The sequence below is a fragment of the Rhinoraja longicauda genome, chromosome 25, assembly GCF_053455715.1.
Source record: "Rhinoraja longicauda isolate Sanriku21f chromosome 25, sRhiLon1.1, whole genome shotgun sequence".
Taxonomy (NCBI): domain Eukaryota; kingdom Metazoa; phylum Chordata; class Chondrichthyes; order Rajiformes; family Arhynchobatidae; genus Rhinoraja; species Rhinoraja longicauda.
Window position 1 is genome coordinate 9,903,548 of NC_135977.1, and position 14,942 is coordinate 9,918,489.

At 48.8% G+C, this 14,942-nt stretch overlaps 2 protein-coding genes across 2 annotated transcripts; one reads left to right on the plus strand and one right to left on the minus strand.

The window, feature by feature from the left end:
* Nucleotides 1–482: 482 nt before the first annotated feature.
* On the plus strand, nucleotides 483–8,544 carry LOC144605729 (phospholipase A2-like). Its single transcript, XM_078421243.1, has 4 exons — nucleotides 483–536; nucleotides 614–794; nucleotides 3,957–4,081; nucleotides 7,121–8,544. The coding sequence occupies exons 1-4, from the start codon at nucleotides 503–505 to the stop codon at nucleotides 7,237–7,239; spliced, it is 459 nt and encodes a 152-aa protein (XP_078277369.1). The 5' UTR covers nucleotides 483–502; the 3' UTR covers nucleotides 7,240–8,544.
* Nucleotides 7,687–8,610, minus strand: LOC144605730 (uncharacterized). The gene is made up of 2 exons (XM_078421244.1): nucleotides 8,474–8,610; nucleotides 7,687–8,257 (listed from the first exon to the last, which is right to left on the minus strand). Exons 1-2 carry the CDS (start codon nucleotides 8,511–8,513, stop codon nucleotides 7,866–7,868), a joined length of 432 nt encoding a protein of 143 aa, XP_078277370.1. The 5' UTR covers nucleotides 8,514–8,610; the 3' UTR covers nucleotides 7,687–7,865.
* Between the last annotated feature and the right edge of the window lie 6,332 nt (nucleotides 8,611–14,942).

Consider the following 14,942-nt stretch of genomic DNA (forward strand, 5'->3'; position numbering starts at 1 on the left):
CTAATTGTAAAATAACTCTTCACTTTCATAAATGTGTACATGCACATATCTGTCGTTTGGTTGCTAAAAATTTCAAAGGTTATCACTTTGATGTTATCCACCTTCAAAAATTGGCTAAATGAAAAGAGACAACTGCGGTATTCTCCTCTCTCTGATGGTTGTCTGCAGATCCACGCCCACCTGCTCACTTCGTGGAAGCTGGGACTGACCGACGACCGTCTGACTGTGGACAGCGTCACGCCCAAGGTGATGCCTGACCTCATCCCACCCCGTTTCCAACAGGGAGAGCCACAAGCTATCCGGGGCAGTTTGTTTTCCCCAGCCCAGTCAAATTTGCCCAGCTGTATCAACAGGTAGTTTTGCCTCTATCTTATCTACATTATCAGATGCCATGACGTGATCCAGGGGACTGATCCTGGATGTTGATCGAGGCTGACTATAAGATGCATGGGCTGAGCATTCAGACGAGGGTGGTTTCCAGGACGAGGCACAGCAAGCGAAGATGTTGGGGCTGTTTCTGACGCTTCTGCTCCCAGGTAACAAGTCTCTTCGTCGCCTCGGCCTTGCCTTGGGTGTTGCTCGCTTGACGTTCTACCTTGTTTGTCTTTGTCAGGTTGCCTCTCCCTTGGTGTACCCGGCGATGAAACTGGGTCCATTCAGCGCAGAAACCTCATTCAGTTCAGCAATGTGATTAAGTGCGTCCAGCCAGGCAGCAAACCGCTCCGGACATTCAACAACTACGGCTGCTACTGCGGGTTTGGTGGAAGTGGGAAACCGGTGGATGATCTGGACAGGTGGGTGGATGCAGAGGTCTGTCTGGAGCCGGGTCCCATGCATTGCAGGCCAGGGCTGGCTCTGACGAGGCTCTCACTAGGGTCTCCTCTATATCCTGCAGCTCCACTCCTGCTCCCCCTCTCCCCATTCGTAACAAGGATAGAGTCCCCCTTTGTCCTCACCTTCCACCCCATCAGCTGTCTTATACAACAAATTATCCTCCAACATTTTCGTCACCTCCAACGGGATCCCACTACTGGCCACATCTTCCCATCTTCAACCCTTTCTGCTTTCCTCACAGACCGTTCCCTCCGTAGCTCCCTGGTCCTACTGGTCCCTTCCACCCCAAACCACCCCCTCCCCAGGTACTTTCCCCTGCAACTGCAGGAGATGCAACACCTGTCCCTTTACCTCCACCCTCGACTCCATCCAAGGATGCAAACAGTCTTTCCAGTTGAGACCGAGGTTCACCTGCACCTCCTCCAACCTCGTCTATTGTATCCGCTGCTCCACAACTTTCACACACCGGCCAACATATCCCATCTACACTAGTCCCATATGCCTGTGTTTGGTCCATATCCCTCTAAATTTATCCAATCCATGTACTTGTCTAAAGGTTTCTTAAACGTTGCGATAGTACCTGCCTCAACTACCTCCTCCGGCAGCTCATTCCACACACCCTCCACCCCTTGTGTAAAAAATTTACCCCTCAAGTTCCCCCAGAGGACATCAAGTCAAGTTTATTTGTCACATACATATAAATGTGCAGTGAAATGAAAGATTACCCACAGTCCAACAACAAGAGCAACAAAAATAAGCAATCAAACAAAAAGAAACATCCATCACAGTGAGTCTCCTCCAGTCACCTCCTCACTGTGATGGAAGGCCCACTCTGGGCATGAGACTCGATCTATTCCTATCATGATATTGTACACCTCTATAAGATCAACTCTCATCCTCCTGCACTCCAGGAAATAGAGGCCTAGCCTGCTCAACCTCATCCGCCCTTAGATCTGACCCTCAAGTCCTGGCAACACCTTCGGAAATCCTCTAGGCACCCTTTCCAGCTTGACAACATTCTTCATATAACACGTACACCTTCTTCTTCTTCTTGCATTTGAGGCAACAGAAGTTATGAAGCCACTTCTGCTTCTGCTGTCTCTGTTTGTTGTCGTTCGCCTGACTGAGGTCAGTTGACACGGCTCACCACGGGGAGGTCGACAACACTAGCCCCAACATGTACATCGAAAACTGAACACAAAATTCCTAATGCGGCCTCACCAAATTCTTAAACAACTTAGTTTAGTTTGGTTGAGGGATACAGCAGGGAAACCTGCTGTATCCGCTGTACCTCTTCTACCTCATCTATTGTATCCGCTGTTACAGATGCCAACTTCTCTACATCGGCGAGACCAAAAGCAGGCTCGCCGATCGTTTCGCTCAATACCGTTGCTCAATCCGCCTTAACCAACCTGATCTCCCGGTGGCTCAGCACTTCAACTCCCACTCCCAGTCTGACCTTTCTGTCATGGGCCTCCTCCAGTGCCATAGTGAGGCCCACCACAAATTGGAGGAACAGCACCTCATATTTTGCTTGCGCAGTTTACACTCCAGCGGTATGAACATTGACTTCTCCAACTTCAGATAGTTCCTATGTCCCTCCCTTTCCCCTCCCCCTGCCCAGTTCTCCCACTGTCTTCCTGTCTCCCACTACATCCTATCTTTGTTCCGCCCCCTCCCCTGACATCAGTCTGAAGAAGGGTCTCGACCTGAAACGTCACCCATTCCTTCTCTCCTGAGATGCTGCCTGACCCGCTGAGTTACTCCAGCATTTTGTGTCTACCTTCAATTTGATCCTGCATCTGCAGTTATTTTCCTACAATATACCTGATGGGTTTGGATAGCATGCAAAACAAAGCCCTTCACTTTACATTGGTGCACATGACCATTATATAACTCAACCTAAACCTGATCTGAGAGTACAAGAGAGAATCACAAACCATCAAAAACCTGAATGAGGAGAGAGGAAGTCAAGGAGACCACGTAATGTAGAGTTTGTATGTTCTCCCTGTGACCGCATGGGTTTTCTCCTCCCACATTCCAAAGACGTGCAGGTTTGTAGGTGAATTGGTTTCTGCAAAATTGTCCCTAGTGCTCAGGATAGAGCTGGAGAATGGGTGATCGTTGGTCAGTGCAGACTCGGTGGGCCGAAGGGCCGGTGTTCCACGCTGTAACTGCAAACTAAACTAATTCCTCTCAGTTGTCCCCAATCCATTTACCATAATGACCAAAATAGAACTGTTATTTTGAGGGCGGCACGTTGGCACAATGGTAGAGTTGCTGCCTTGCAGCGCCAGAGACCCGGGTCCAATCCTGACCATGGGTGCTGTCTGCATGGAGTTTGTACTTCAGGATTTGTAGGTTAATTGGCTTCTGTAAAATTGTAGATTGTCCCTCGTGTGTCGGACAGTCCTAGTGTACGGGGTGAGTGCTGGTCGGTGCAGACTCGGTATATCTCTAAAGTCTAAAGACTTTCAGCAGCTGCTGGTTGCAAGCACTCCCATCCCACAGTGAGTCTCCAACCCAACATCCACAAGTCTAACGAGGATGGAAACCTGCTGACAGGATATGCACAGAATGCTGGAGTAACTCAGCAGGACAGGCAGCATCTCCGGAGAGAAGGAATAGGTGATGTTTCAGGTCGAGACCCTTCTTCAGACTGAATGTCAGGAGAGAGGGAGCCATGGAAGGGTAAGGTCTGTAAACGAGAAATCAAAGAGGACAAAGCTCAAGGAAAATGTAGAATAGATCATTGTTAGCTGGGGTTAGGTGACAATGTATTCAGGAGGACAATCAGACTTGTCGGACAACTGGGAAGGAGGAGGGATGGAGAGAGATGGAAAGCAAGGGTTACCTGAAGTTCGAGAGGTCAATATTGATACTGCTTGGGTGTAAGCTGCCCAAGTGAAATATGAGATGCTGTTCCTCCAATTTGCGTTTGACCTCACTCTGACTATGGAGGACACCCAGGACAAAAAGGTCAGTGTGGGAATGGGAGGGGAGTTAAAGTGTTTGGCAACCGGGAGATCATGTAAGTCCTGCATCTGCTGCCCCTCCCCGTACAATGCTGTGTGGATTATAGATGGCGTGCTTCCTACCTAACACAAACCATGGTCTTGCAGGTGCTGTCAGACACACGACAATTGTTATGGCAGGGCGAAGAAGGAATTGGGGTGTAAATTTCACAAGAATCCCAAAGCTGTTTTCTACAAATACTCCTGTTCAAACAAGACTGTAACTTGCAGAGGTGAGTACGATCCAAGACATTTATTCCCAGCTTTTTAATCGCCTTTTTCTTCCAACTGCCGACACAACATCAACCATCTTGACTTCTCCACTCACCTTACCCGCTCCAAACTCACCCCCTCTGAACGCACAGCCCTCCACCCACTCAGTAACAACCCAACATTGGTATCAAACCCACCTGCAAGGGAGGTGCCGCTGTAGTCTGGCAGTGCTGAGGCCAGGCACCAGCTCCTGGACATCTCCTCATTACCTAACCCCCGTGTCCATGACCTCCACTGACCAACACCAGGCCATCAACAACCCACACCGTTACCCCCCTCGTCACCTCCGGCCATCTCCCCTCCGCTGCCTCCAACCTAATTATCCCCAGCCCCGCACCACCCGCTCGATCTCCTTCCCAAAATCCACAAACAGGTGGCACGGTGGCGCAGTGGCAGAGCTCCTGCCTTACAGCGCCAGAGACCACGGGTTCGATCCTGACTATGGGTGTTTGTCTTTACATTGTACGTTTCCACGTTTCCCAGTGACCTTCGTGGGTTTTCTCAGAGATCTTCAGTTTCTTCCCACACTCCAAAGATGTACAGCTCTGTAGGTTAATTGGTGTGGTATAAATGTTAATTGTCCCTAGTGTGTGTAGGATAGTGTTAATGTGCGGGGATCGCTGGTCGATGTGGACTCGGTGGGCCAAAGGGCCAGTTTCCACACAGTATCTCTAAACTAAACTGTAGACCCATAGAACACAGCTCCCTAATGCCTTGATTCCATCCTACCCCCCACCCCCCCCCCCCCCCCCTGCCCAGTCCATTCCGACCTACATCCGAGACACCTCACACACCCTTCATCTCTTCATTGACTTTCAATTTCTCGTCCCCCATTGTCTCATCTTTACCATGGATGTCCAGTCTCTCTACACCTCCATCCCCCACCAGCAAGGCCTCGAGGCCCTCTGGTTCTCGCATGATTAGGGTCCCGATCAGTTTCCCTTTGCCAACACTCTCCTCCACCTGACGAAACTTGGCCTCACCCTCAACAACTTCTCTTTTGGCTCCTCTCACTTTCTTCAAGTTAAAGGTGTAACCGTGGGCCCAGCTGTGCCTGCTTCTTTGTGGCTTATGTCGACCAGTCCTTGTTTCAAACATACACTGGCACCATCCACCGACTCTCTCTTTCTTTTTTTACATTGACGACTGTATCGGGACTGCCCCTGGCACCCGTGCAGAATGCGTTGACTTCACTATCTTTACCACTAACTTCCACCCTGCCCTCGAATTCACTTGGAGGAAGCTCAGCCCCCTCTCTCTGTCTCTCCGTCTCCATCACAGGGGCCAGACTATGGAGAGGAGGCTGAGAAAGGACACTGTGATGGTGCAAAAAGCACAATTTACAACCACATTTTAAACTATTTAATACTTGGGAATTGAATTAAAAATTGAAAAATAAATATATCAAGGTACACATAGGAGATTAGTGGGCAAAATTAGGGCACATGGTATTGGGGGTAGGGTACTGACATGGATAGAAAATTGGTTAACAGACAGAAAGCAAAGAGTGGGGATAAATGGGTCCCTTTCGGAATGGCAGGCAATGACCAGTGGGGTACCGCAAGGTTCAGTGCTGGGACCCCAGCTATTTACGATATACATTAATGACTTAGACGAAGGGATTAAAAGTACCATTAGCAAATTTGCAGATGATACTAAGTTGGGGGGTAGTGTGAATTGTGAGGAAGATGCAATAAGGCTGCAGGGTGACCTGGACAGGTTGTGTGAGTGGGCGGATACATGGCAGATGCAGTTTAATGTAGATAAGTGTGAGGTTATTCACTTTGGAAGTAAGAATAGAAAGGCAGATTATTATCTGAATGGTGTCAAGTTAGGAGGAGGGGGAGTTCAACGAGATCTGGGTGTCCTAGTGCATCAGTCAATGAAAGGAAGCATGCAGGTTCAGCAGGCAGTGAAGAAAGCCAATGGAATGTTGGCCTTCGTAACAAGAGGAGTTGAGTATAGGAGCAAAGAGGTCCTTCTACAGTTGTACCGGGCCCTGGTGAGACCGCACCTGGAGTACTGTGTGCAGTTTTGGTCTCCAAATTTGAGGAAGGATATTCTTGCTATGGAGGGCGTGCAGCGTAGGTTCACTAGATTAATTCCCGGAATGGCGGGACTGTCGTATGTTGAAAGGCTGGGGCGATTGGGCTTGTATACACTGGAATTTAGAAGGATGAGGGGGGATCTTATTGAAACATATAAGATAATTAGGGGATTGGACACATTAGAGGCAGATAACATGTTCCCAATGTTGGGGGAGTCCAGAACAAGGGGCCACAGTTTGAGAATAAGGGGTAGGCCATTTAGAACGGAGATGAGGAAGAACTTTTTCAGTCAGAGGGTGGTGAAGGTGTGGAATTCTCTGCCTCAGAAGGCAGTGGAGGCCAGTTCGTTGGATGCTTTCAAGAGAGAGCTGGATAGAGCTCTTAAGGATAGCGGAGTGAGGGGGTATGGGGAGAAGGCAGGAACGGGGTACTGATTGATAGTGATCAGCCATGATCGCATTGAATGGCGGTGCTGGCTCGAAGGGCTGAATGGCCTACTCCTGCACCTATTGTCTATTGTCTATTGTCTATTGTCTATTGTCTACATAGTTCCTTGAAGGGTGCGTCACAGGTAGATAGGTGGTCAAAAGGTCTTTTGGCACGTTGGCCTTCATAGGTTTAAGGCTAAAGGGAAAAGATCTAATAGGTTTAATAGGAATCTGAGGGGCGGCTTGCCTTGTTGACACAAAGGGTGGTGGGTGTATGGAACGAGCTGCCAGGGGAGGTAGTTGAGGCAGGGACTGTCGCAACGTTTAAGAAACAGTTAAACAGGTACATGGATAGGACAGCTTTAGATATGGGTCAAACACAGGCAGGTGGGACTAGTGTAGATGGGGCAATGTTGGTCATTGTGGGCATGTTGGACCAAAGAGCCTGTTTCATTCAGTATGACTCAATGACTAGCAATCTATGGGCAATGTGTTCTAAATAATGCGTTGTGTTTCTTTCCAGCTGAAAATGGCCGTTGTGCGCAATTTGTCTGTGAATGTGATCGCAAGGCAGCCATTTGCTTCTCCAAAGCAAAGTACAATCCTAAAAACAAGGGTCTAAAAAAATCCAGTTGCAAATAGGAGCTGGACGTGTCCCTGCGTTTGCGAGCCTCCTTGACTCTGTGGGGAATACTTACCCTGCAGATTGTATCCTGCGGTTTGCTTCCAGCAACTCGAAGATCAATTGATCTCCTTATTTGCTATGTTAATGTAATCAGTAATCTCATTTAAATCCAACACTCCTCGCCCTGGTCTCACAGTCTTACCCTATCTGTCCTCACGGTCTTACACTAACTGTGCCACTCACAAAGGATAAAGAAGGGATCACTTCAATCTCTCCTCCAGTGGAAGCTAATTCTGGTTTGTGACCATCTCCCCACAATGTTCGAAACCAAAATCTGAAATTATCCGTGTCCAATATCCTCACTCCCTCCAAAATATGAATGTAACAGCAATTGGGAATCCTATTGAAAATCCAGGTTTACATCCTATTGGGATGTTCACCCCCTCAGTCCAGGGCTTTCTTCAATAGTCAATAGTCGTTTATTTGTCACATAGACATAAATGTGTAGTGAAATGAAACATTACCCGCAGTTGAACAATAAGACCAATAAGATTAATCAATAAAAATGCAATAACACATACAATCACAACTAACACCAAACAAAAAGAAACATCCATCACAGTGAGTCTCCTCCAGTCCCTCCTCACTGTGATGGAAGGCCAGAATGTATTTTTCTCTTCCCTGCCGTCTTCTCCCGCGGTGAGGCTGTTGGAGTTGCCACGTCGGGGCGGTCGGGGCTCCCGATATTGAAGCCCCCGCTGGGCGGTGAAAGGTCCGTGGCGGGCCGACCCAAGCCCCGCGATTCGGGGCGGGCGAACACGCTGCCTCTGCCGCTGCCGGAGCTCCCGATGTCGGCCCCCATCCAGGGGCCTGCGGGCTTCCGACGTCCACGCGGCCCGCGCCGGAGCCTCCGGAGACGAATCGCAGCCGTTCCCGCAGCATCCGCAGGCAGCCAGCGCCGCAGGTGGTGAGTCCGGTCCGCGGGCTCTGCGAACCAGAGCCCCAGGTGGTCCCAGGTGCATGGCCGGTGGTAGGCTGCAACGGGAACGGAGACACGACACAGAAACAAAGATCGCGTCTCCGTTCGGGAGAGAGAATGTTACAGTTCCCGTTCCCTCCCACCCCCCCCCCCCCAAAAACATAACATACAACACTACATCATATTAAAACTACAATTCAGACAAAAAAAACACAAAAGACAGACGGACTGCAGGCAAGCCGCAGCTTCTAATTAACGCTCTGACTACAAACCCCTGCAATGAGCGTTCTCAATGGTCATTCTTAATGACATTGCCTGTGGCACAGTTAACTCGAAGGTGGTGGTCGTGTACTTTCTATTAATCTATTAAAAGTGATTTGAGCATGTTTAAGCGAGCATGGTTTCTCATTTCTTGTGTCCACTCTTGTGTCACACCACAAATGCCACAAGCAAGTATGGGCTGGGACTTCTCTTGCATCTTCCCCATTTAACAGGCAAACCTTAGACAGAATGGCCAACATTACCTTCACCTGACCGGACACAAAGCGCTGGAGTAACTAGAAGTATAAGAAAATAACTGCAGATGCTGGTACAAATCGAAGGTATTTATTCACAAAATGCTGGAGTAACTCAGCAGGTCAGGCAGCATCTCAGGAGAGAAGGAATGGGTGACGTTTCGGGTCGAGACCCTTCTTCAGACTGATAGTAATCAGTAATCTCATTTAAATCCAACACTCCTCGCTCTTCTTCAGTCTGAAGAAGGGTCTCGACCCGAAACGTCACCCATTCCTTCTCTCCCGAGATGCTGCCTGACCCGCTGAGTTACTCCAGCATTTTGAGAATAAATACCTTCGCGCTGGAGTAACTCATTAGGTCAAGTAGCATCTCTGTAATAAGTGGCATTTTGGGTCGAGATCCTTAGTTTAGTTTAATTTAGTTTAGAGATACAGCGTGTAAACAGGTTCTTCGGCCCATTGCGTCGGTGCCATCCAGTGATCGCCCGTACACCAGTTCTATCCCACACCCGAGCAACAATTTACGGAAACCAATTAACCTGCAAACTATCCACATCTTTTGAATGTGGGAGGAAGCCGGAGCACCCAGAATAAACCCACACGGTCACAAAGCAAATGTGGGCAGAGGGAGGTTGCCAGGTGAGTTAATGCCAGTTAATACCTGTGCAGTTATAGTTTGTCAGACATCATCAGCAGGCAGCGAGTCCACTCCTGAACCTGGCGCAACATTCCCAAAGTCCCATTAAAGTGCGGGTCCGTGATAAACATAGCGGTCAAACTAAATGTTTATTCACAGTTGAAGGTGCGTCTCTGTCTGTCCCCCTCTCCTGACTCTCAGTCTGAGGAAGGGTCTCGACCCGAAACGCCACCCATTCCTTCTCTCCGGAGATGCTGCCCGTCCCGCTGAGTTACTCCAGCTCTCTGTGTGTGTCTGTCTTGATGTTGAAGGTCGCCTGTCAGAGGTGGGAGGGGGGTTGTGAAGGGGTGATGCAGGAGGGCAAATGTAGGCTGACCGTGGAGTTGGGCTTGACACGAGGTTACCCGGCGAGCGGGTGAATGGTGAGACAGACAGACAGACAGACAGACACACCCTCGGCTCAGGAGGTGACAGCAGATCATCTCCACATCCCGACTGCATTTAAATCTCGCTTCCCTCGTCACTCCCGCATCCACACCCCTCCCTCACTGCTTCATCCTGTGGCATCACCTGGGCGTCTGGTTTCTGGATGTGTCCACTTCGTGACATTCTCCATGGTGAGTACTCCAGCTGCTGGGGATGTGAATCATGTGCGGGACAATAGACAATAGACAATAGGTGCAGGAGGAGGCCATTCGGCCCTTCGAGCCTGTACTCACCGCCATTCAATGCAATCATTGCTGATCATTCTCAATCAGTTCCCCGTCCCTGCCTTCTCCCCATACCCCCTGACTCCGCTATCCTTAAGAGCTCTATCTAGCTCTCTCTTGAATGCATTCAGAGAATTAGCCTCCACTGCCTTCTGAGGCAGAGAATTCCACAGATTCACAACTCTCTGACTGAAAAAGTTTTTCCTCGTCTCCGTTCTAAATGGCCTACTCCTTATTCTTAAACTGTGGCCCCTTGTTCTGGACTCCCCCAACATTGGGAACATGTTTCCTGCCTCTAACGTGTCCAACCCCTTAATAATCTTATACGTTTCGATAAGATCCCCTCTCATCCTTCTAATTTCCAGTGTATACAAGCCTAGTCGCTCCAGTCTTTCAACATATGACAGACCTGCCATTCCGGGAATTAACCTAGTAAACCTATGCTGCACGACCTCAATCCCGCCTAGCCCGCCTAGTCCGACGACCACTGGTTGTGTGAGGGTGTGAGAAGGGTCTCGACCCGAAACGTCACCCATTCCTTCTCTCCCGAGATGCTGCCTGACCTGCTGAGTTACTCCAGCATCTTGTGAATAAAAACCTTCGATTTGTACCAGCATCTGCAGTTATCTTCTTATACTACTGGTTGTGTGGAGACTAGTTTCGCATGAATGGCGGTGCTGGCTCGAAGGGACGAATGGCCTACTCCTGCCGCACCTATTTTCTATGTTTCTATCTACACGGTCGGAAGCAATTGAAAGAAGCCAACGGCAAACCTGTAGACAGACACAAAGTGCTAGAGTAGCTCAGCGGGTCGGGCAGCATCTCTGGAGAAAAGGAATGGGTGACGTTTCAGGTCGACACCCTTCTTCAGACTGAGTCAGGAGGGAGGGAAACGTGACGTATAGACGGTGATAGAGAGAGATAGAACAAATGTGTGCAGGAAAGTAACGATGATAAAGGAACAGGCCAATGTTAGCTGCTTATTAGGTGAGAACGGGTTACAGACAATGTAAAAACATGATGACTTTGAAGCTGGTACGTCTTGGGTGGGGGGGGGGGGGGGGGGTGGGTGGAGGGTGGAGAGAGAGGGTGGGGAGGGGTTGGAAAGATAGGGTGGAGAGCAAACCTGTAGGGGTCTTTGGGATGTGGGAGTAAATCGGAACTCCCAGAGGAACCCCATGCGGCCACAGGTCGAACGAACGTACAAACTCCGTACAGACAACACCCGAGGACAGGACTGAACCCGGGGGTCTGGTGATGTGAGGCAGGAACTCACTGTGAGCAAAAGTCACTCTGCCTATTTACCCGATCTAGAACAATCCCAAGCTGTCCATGTTTGTCCCACTCTCTAAAATTGCGTCTTCAATTCAGGGAACATCTGATAAACCTCTCCAAATTCGTCTCCCCCCCCCCTCCCAATATGATTGCACAAATGTGGCCCAACCAGTTTCATGCGGCTGCCAAATAACTTCTAGAATTTAACACCCAATCTCCTACTTGATAAAGGCAAGGAGATCTATTTTTACAGCCCTATCTGCATGTGTTGCACTGCCAGGGAGTTGTGGACTTCTGAAGGGGGCTGCTTCTCACGTTTTGGCTCCATTGTAGCCCTAGGCTTCTGATGTTTGGGCACCCGGGTACAGAGGGGGGAGGGTCGGGAGGGAGGAGGGGGTCTCCCTGTCGGGCTGCTCCTGGGCCTGGCCAAGATGGCCATCCGCGGGTCCAGGCAGCGGGCAGTCGGTGGCCGCACAGAGGCCGGCTGCCTGCCCCTCTTCCAGGCTTACGCCCGTGCCCGCGTGCCCCTGGGGAGGGAACACGCGGTGCCCACGGGGACGCTGAAGGCCTTACGTGAACGCCGGTCGCCGCGGGAGGTCCATTGTATTGTTGACAAAGTTGGTGGAATTTTAATTTGATCATTGTTGCATTTGTAAACTGCTGATACGGGCAGCTTTTGATTTGATCACGTTACTACTTTGTATGTTGGGTTTTGTTTTTGGAATAAAGTATTTTCTTTTAAAAAGGGAGTTGTGGACTGGCAACTCAAGATCCCTCTGTACATCACTTGGGTAGTAGTTTAGACAATAGACAATAGACAATAGGTGCAGGAGTAGGCCATTCAGCCCCTCGAGCCAGCACCGCCATTCAATGCGATCATGGCTGATCACTCTCAATCAGTACCCCGTTCCTGCCTTCTCCCCATACCCCCTCACTCCGCTATCCTTAAGAGCTCTATCCAGCTCTCTCTTGAAAGCATCCAACGAACTGGCCTCCACTGCCTTCTGAGGCAGAGAATTCCACACCTTCACCACCCTCTGACTGAAAAAGTTCTTCCTCATCTCCGTTCTAAATGGCCTACCCCTTATTCTCAAACTGTGGCCCCTTGTTCTGGACTCCCCCAACATTGGGAACATGTTATCTGCCTCTAATGTGTCCAATCCCCTAATTATCTTATATGTTTCAATAAGATCCCCCCTCATCCTTCTAAATTCCAGTGTATACAAGCCCAATCGCTCCAGCCTTTCAACATACGACAGTCCCGCCATTCCGGGAATTAATCTAGTGAACCTACGCTGCACGCCCTCCATAGCAAGAATATCCTTCCTCAAATTTGGAGACCAAAACTGCACACAGTACTCCAGGTGCGGTCTCACCAGGGCCCGGTACAACTGTAGAAGGACCTCTTTGCTCCTATACTCAACTCCTCTTGTTACGAAGGCCAACATTCCATTGGCTTTCTTCACTGCCTGCTGAACCTGCATGCTTCCTTTCATTGACTGATGCACTAGGACACCCAGATCTCGTTGAACTCCCCCTCCTCCTAACTTGACACCATTCAGATAATAATCTGCCTTTCTATTCTTACTTCCAAAGTGAATAACCTCACACTTATCTACATTAAACTGCATCTGCCATGTATCCGCCCACTCACACAACCTGTCCAGGTCACCCTGCAGCCTTATTGCATCTTCCTCACAATTCACACTACCCCCCAACTTAGTATCATCTGCAAATTTGCTAATGGTACTTTTAATCCCTTCGTCTAAGTCATTAATGTATATCGTAAATAGCTGGGGTCCCAGCACCGAACCTTGCGGTACCCCACTGGTCACTGCCTGCCATTCCGAAAGGGACCCATTTATCCCCACTCTTTGCTTTCTGTCTGTTAACCAATTTTCTATCCATGTCAGTACCCTACCCCCAATACCATGTGCCCTAATTTTGCCCACTAATCTCCTATGTGGGACCTTGTCGAAGGCTTTCTGAAAGTCGAGGTACACCACATCCACTGACTCTCCCTTGTCAATTTTCCTAGTTACATCCTCAAAAAATTCCAGTAGATTTGTCAAGCATGATTTCCCCTTCGTAAATCCATGCTGACTCGGAACGATCCCGTTACTGCTATCCAAATGCTCAGCAATTTCGTCTTTTATAATTGACTCCAGCATTTTCCCCACCACTGATGTCAGACTAACTGGTCTATAATTACCCGTTTTCTCTCTCCCTCCTTTCTTAAAAAGTGGGATAACATTTGCTATTCTCCAATCCACAGGAACTGATCCTGAATCTATAGAACATTGAAAAATGATCTCCAATGCTTCCACTATTTCTAGAGCCACCTCCTTAAGTACTCTGGGATGCAGACCATCAGGCCCTGGGGATTTATCAGCCTTCAGTCCCATCAGTCTACCCAAAACCATTTCCTGCCTAATGTGGATTTCCTTCAGTTCCTCCATCACCCTAGGTTCTCCAGCCCCTAGAACATTTGGGAGATTGTGTGTATCTTCCTCAGTGAAGACAGATCCAAAGTAACGGTTTAACTCGTCTGCCATTTCTTTGTTCCCCATAATAAATTCCCCTGCTTCTGTCTTCAAGGGACCCACATTTGCCTTGACTATTTTTTTCCTCTTCACGTACCTAAAAAAACTTTTGCTATCCTCCTTTATATTATTGGCTAGTTTACCCTCGTACCTCATCTTTTCTCCTCGTATTGCCTTTTTTTACAATGAACTTTGTTTACAATGAAACGCTTTTCTGTTGTCAGCTATAAGGTTACAACCAAGTGGTCCAGAGTGTCCAGGTACAGGATAAAGGGAATAACGTTTAGTGCAAGATAAAGTCCGATTAAAGATAGTGCGAGGGTCTCCAATGAGGTAGATGGTAGCTCAGGACCACACTCCAGTTGGTGATAGGATGGTTCAGTTGCTTGATAGCAGCTGGGAAGAAACTGTCCCAGAATCTGGAGTTTTCATGCTTCTGCACCTCTTGCCTGATGGGAGAGGGGAGAAGAGGGAGTGACCGGGGTGAGACTTGTCCTTGATTATGCTGCTGGCATTGCCCAGTAAACGTGAGGTCCAAATGGAGTCAACGAAAGAGAGGTGATGGTTTAAGCTGCGTCCACGATTCTAATATAGTTTTAACAGATTGCATTGATATATTGAGTACAAAAGGAAAAACTACGTCATTGCCCAAAAAGTTGGCGATGAATTCATCAAGCAACAGCTCATAGATAGAAATGAGATGTATGAATTCATCTATTTTAGACGGATCGATATGTTTATGCAGACACAAAAAACTGCAGATGCTGGAATCTTGAGGAAAAGACAAAGTGGGAGTATTCGATGGGTCGGGCAGCATCTGTGGAAGGAATAGGCAAAGGATGATTTGGCTCGAGACGCTTCTTCAGACTGATGGGGTGGAGGAAGCAGGAAAAGTGAGGTGGGGGTGGGGCAGATCCCGGCAAGTGATAGGTGGATACTGAGTGAGGAGCGAGATTGCCAGGTGGGTGGAGATCGTGATAAAGGCTGGAGGTGAAATGGAGGCAAAAGGATGTCGGACAAGCGAAGGGAAGGAGTGAAATGTAAAGCTTGAGGGAGCGCTA

What these genes read in the sequence shown, in the direction of transcription:
- LOC144605729 (XM_078421243.1), top strand. Translation starts at nt 503, where the DNA reads ATGTTGGGGCTGTTTCTGACGCTTCTGCTCCCAG. An exon ending in CCGGTGGATGATCTGGACAG is followed by an intron (nt 795 to 3,956) that starts GTGGGTGGATGC and finishes ATGGTCTTGCAG; the next exon opens with GTGCTGTCAGACACACGACA. An exon ending in CAAGACTGTAACTTGCAGAG is followed by an intron (nt 4,082 to 7,120) that starts GTGAGTACGATC and finishes GTTTCTTTCCAG; the next exon opens with CTGAAAATGGCCGTTGTGCG.
- LOC144605730 (XM_078421244.1), bottom strand. Translation starts at nt 8,513, where the DNA reads ATGTCATTAAGAATGACCATTGAGAACGCTCATTGCAGGG. An exon ending in TGAGAACGCTCATTGCAGGG is followed by an intron (nt 8,258 to 8,473) that starts GTTTGTAGTCAG and finishes TTCCCGTTGCAG; the next exon opens with CCTACCACCGGCCATGCACC.